The sequence below is a fragment of the Buceros rhinoceros genome, unplaced genomic scaffold (assembly GCF_000710305.1).
Source record: "Buceros rhinoceros silvestris isolate BGI_N320 unplaced genomic scaffold, ASM71030v1 scaffold21677, whole genome shotgun sequence".
NCBI lineage: Eukaryota > Metazoa > Chordata > Aves > Bucerotiformes > Bucerotidae > Buceros > Buceros rhinoceros.
The window spans coordinates 15,413-17,872 of NW_010420716.1; the positions used below are offsets into that span (position 1 = coordinate 15,413).

Sequence of the window (2,460 nt, forward strand, 5' to 3'; positions counted from 1 at the left end):
AGCAGACCTTTATGTTCAGTAAAGTTTGGTTATAAGGGCCTTTGACCACAAGCTGCATTTTCCTATCCTGTGGCTTAATTTGAGGTAGCAAGGACAAGTGCAGGCAAACAAACTCTGGCTGGTTTTGTGTAGTTTAAGTTGAATCTTGTTGATAAAGGACCTGGTGTGAGGACAGTGGTATCTGTATCTGCTTAATGCTGTATGTGGTGGCGCAAAGCAATCTGTTTGTTTATGATGATGACTGAGAGGCAAATCATGAGCACTGATAGCTCGTGTGTGGCTATACAGTAGCTGGTTATGATGGCAGCTGTGTTTTAGCCACCTGAATTGCATGAAATTCCCTAAGCTGTGTTCTGTGGCAAGGCGTTCTGGCTCTGCTGGAACAGCTGGTTTCTTATGTAATGACTGGTGAGGAGGTTTTCCAAAGTCACACGAGGATCACCTAAGAGCTATTGAAAGGCTTCTGTTTGATTGGCAAGTGCATTTAACCTCTTAGCCTTCTGTGGATCCAGGACTGTATAAAATCATGTACCGTGGGCAAAGCTAAGGCACTTTGAGCTAAAGTGACCTGCAAGATGATCATGCTTACAGGTGGTTCCCTTGATTGCCTCTCCATTATGTCAAAGCTGTATTTTCTAGCTGTTTGTCGCCTGTGTAGTGGTGGTTATTGATGTTTTTCCTTAAACTGCTAGGACCAAAGAAGTTTAGTGTGGAGAAAGTGGCAGGTTATTGGCTGCAGCCAGTCAGGGCCTCAAAGTTTCGTTAGGTTTGCAAAGATGCCCTTTGCTCTTTCTCTGTGCCAGCCTGGTAACTCAGGTGCAGCTTATGTCAGCCTGTAACTTGCACGTGTGTCTTCCCTGTTGTCTGTAGTGTGTGGGCAAACGCAGCATGGTATACATATGAGGACAAGCAAGTAATAAGAGTCAACTGAATGTATGCCGATGTGTTACTTTTCAAATGTCATAATTGATCCTCTTCTCTCATAGATGGGTTTGGATTTGCTGAATTTCGTACCACGTAATACAACCGCTTCTGGGAGATGCAACAATACATCTGCCTTTTTGAACCTGACTTTTGAGAAAACAAGTGTTGCCTTCTACTTTGCATTGGTGAGAATCTTTAGACAAAGTGTGCAGGCACTGCAGGTCTTACGTTGGAATACTAATTGGGGCTAGTACCAGAGAAAGATGCAACCCCAGGAAGGGGAGTAAATAATTCATCTGTTTTTAATGCTAGGATTTAGCGGGTTTAATACTTTAACTATTGTGAGGAAAGAATATGTACGTGTATATACACACGCGTGTGTGTGTATACACAGCAATCTATCTTGTTTGGAACAGGAATTTCTTGTAAGATTGTAATGCCCACTCTCTAAAGCTTCCTGCCCAGCTAGGAACAGCCTGTAACAGGAAGGCATCTCATCTAATTGTACCAGTCTGGAACTGGATTTAAGTTCTTGTTAATGCTCTGTGTACAGTCCAGGGGCCATGAGTGCTTGTCTTATGGTCTCCTGTGATGGTTGGGAATCCTGTTTCCCACAGCTCTGCTCCAGTGCTGTATTAGAGCTGCATAACCTTGAGGACTGAATCCACTGTGTTTGGAGAACTTCATGATCCTTCTAGTACTTACGGGATTGATCGAATGTGATCAGCCTGACCTGTTGTTATTAAATGACTCTCGGCATCTCTGTGGGGACCTGAGCTGCAGCGCCAATGAGATCACTGCACTAGCCTGGGTGGGACTGCCTGTAGCCTGGAAGTTGAAGTTGTCAGCAGTCTGAGGGGTGAGAAGCCCCCCTTCTCTGCCCCCTCTTCCCTCCCCCAAAGTAATCTTTCTTAAGGTGCATACCTTCTGTAGCTTTTCTCTCCTGAAATGCATTAGCATTCCTTTGAATGCTAATCCCAGTTATGGAGTATCCTTTGAAAAACCATTCTGAAAAAGCAGACTTGAACCCCAGTGTTAACAGCTTGTGTTGTCATTGAAGCTGTACGTAATGATGTAAACTACTAGTTTGTTGTTTGGTTTTTTTTTAAGAATGCAAGTTCTGAAAAATTCTTCCTGCAAGGTGTGAGTGTAAACACGACTCTGCCTTCTGAAGCAAAAGGTAGGGACTTCTAAGTGTCCTTTCAGTGACGACTACTGTAAGTATTAAGGATTGCCTGCATGAAATAACATGTAAGAAATGTTGGGGATGAATGTATCAAATTTAAGCTCTATGGGCTTACAGCTGCTGCACTTCAGGATTCTGTAATAAGACTTTCTCTTACACAGAGACACAGTTTAGAGCATCAAACGGCAGCATGAGTGAGCTGAGAGCTACAGTGGGGAACTCCTACAGGTGCAGCGCAGAGGAGAATCTCCAGGTCACAGACAAAGCCTATCTCAATGTATTTAATGTTCAGATCCAGGTTTTCAAGATTGATGGAGACAAATTTGGGGCAGGTAAGAGGTTTATATTTG

General features: G+C 43.5%; 1 protein-coding gene across 1 annotated transcript in view; it reads left to right on the forward strand.

Moving 5' to 3' along the window:
* LAMP1 (lysosomal-associated membrane protein 1) overlaps positions 1-2,442 on the forward strand; it is a gene marked incomplete at both ends in the record, with an annotated part of 8,985 nt that extends 6,543 nt beyond the window's left edge. Inside the window, 3 exons of the mRNA XM_010139411.1 lie at positions 987-1,109; positions 2,035-2,104; positions 2,272-2,442. Of these exons, the coding sequence (XP_010137713.1) occupies positions 987-1,109; positions 2,035-2,104; positions 2,272-2,442 (364 nt within the window). The remainder of the gene's footprint in view (positions 1-986; positions 1,110-2,034; positions 2,105-2,271) is intronic.
* Between the last annotated feature and the right edge of the window lie 18 nt (positions 2,443-2,460).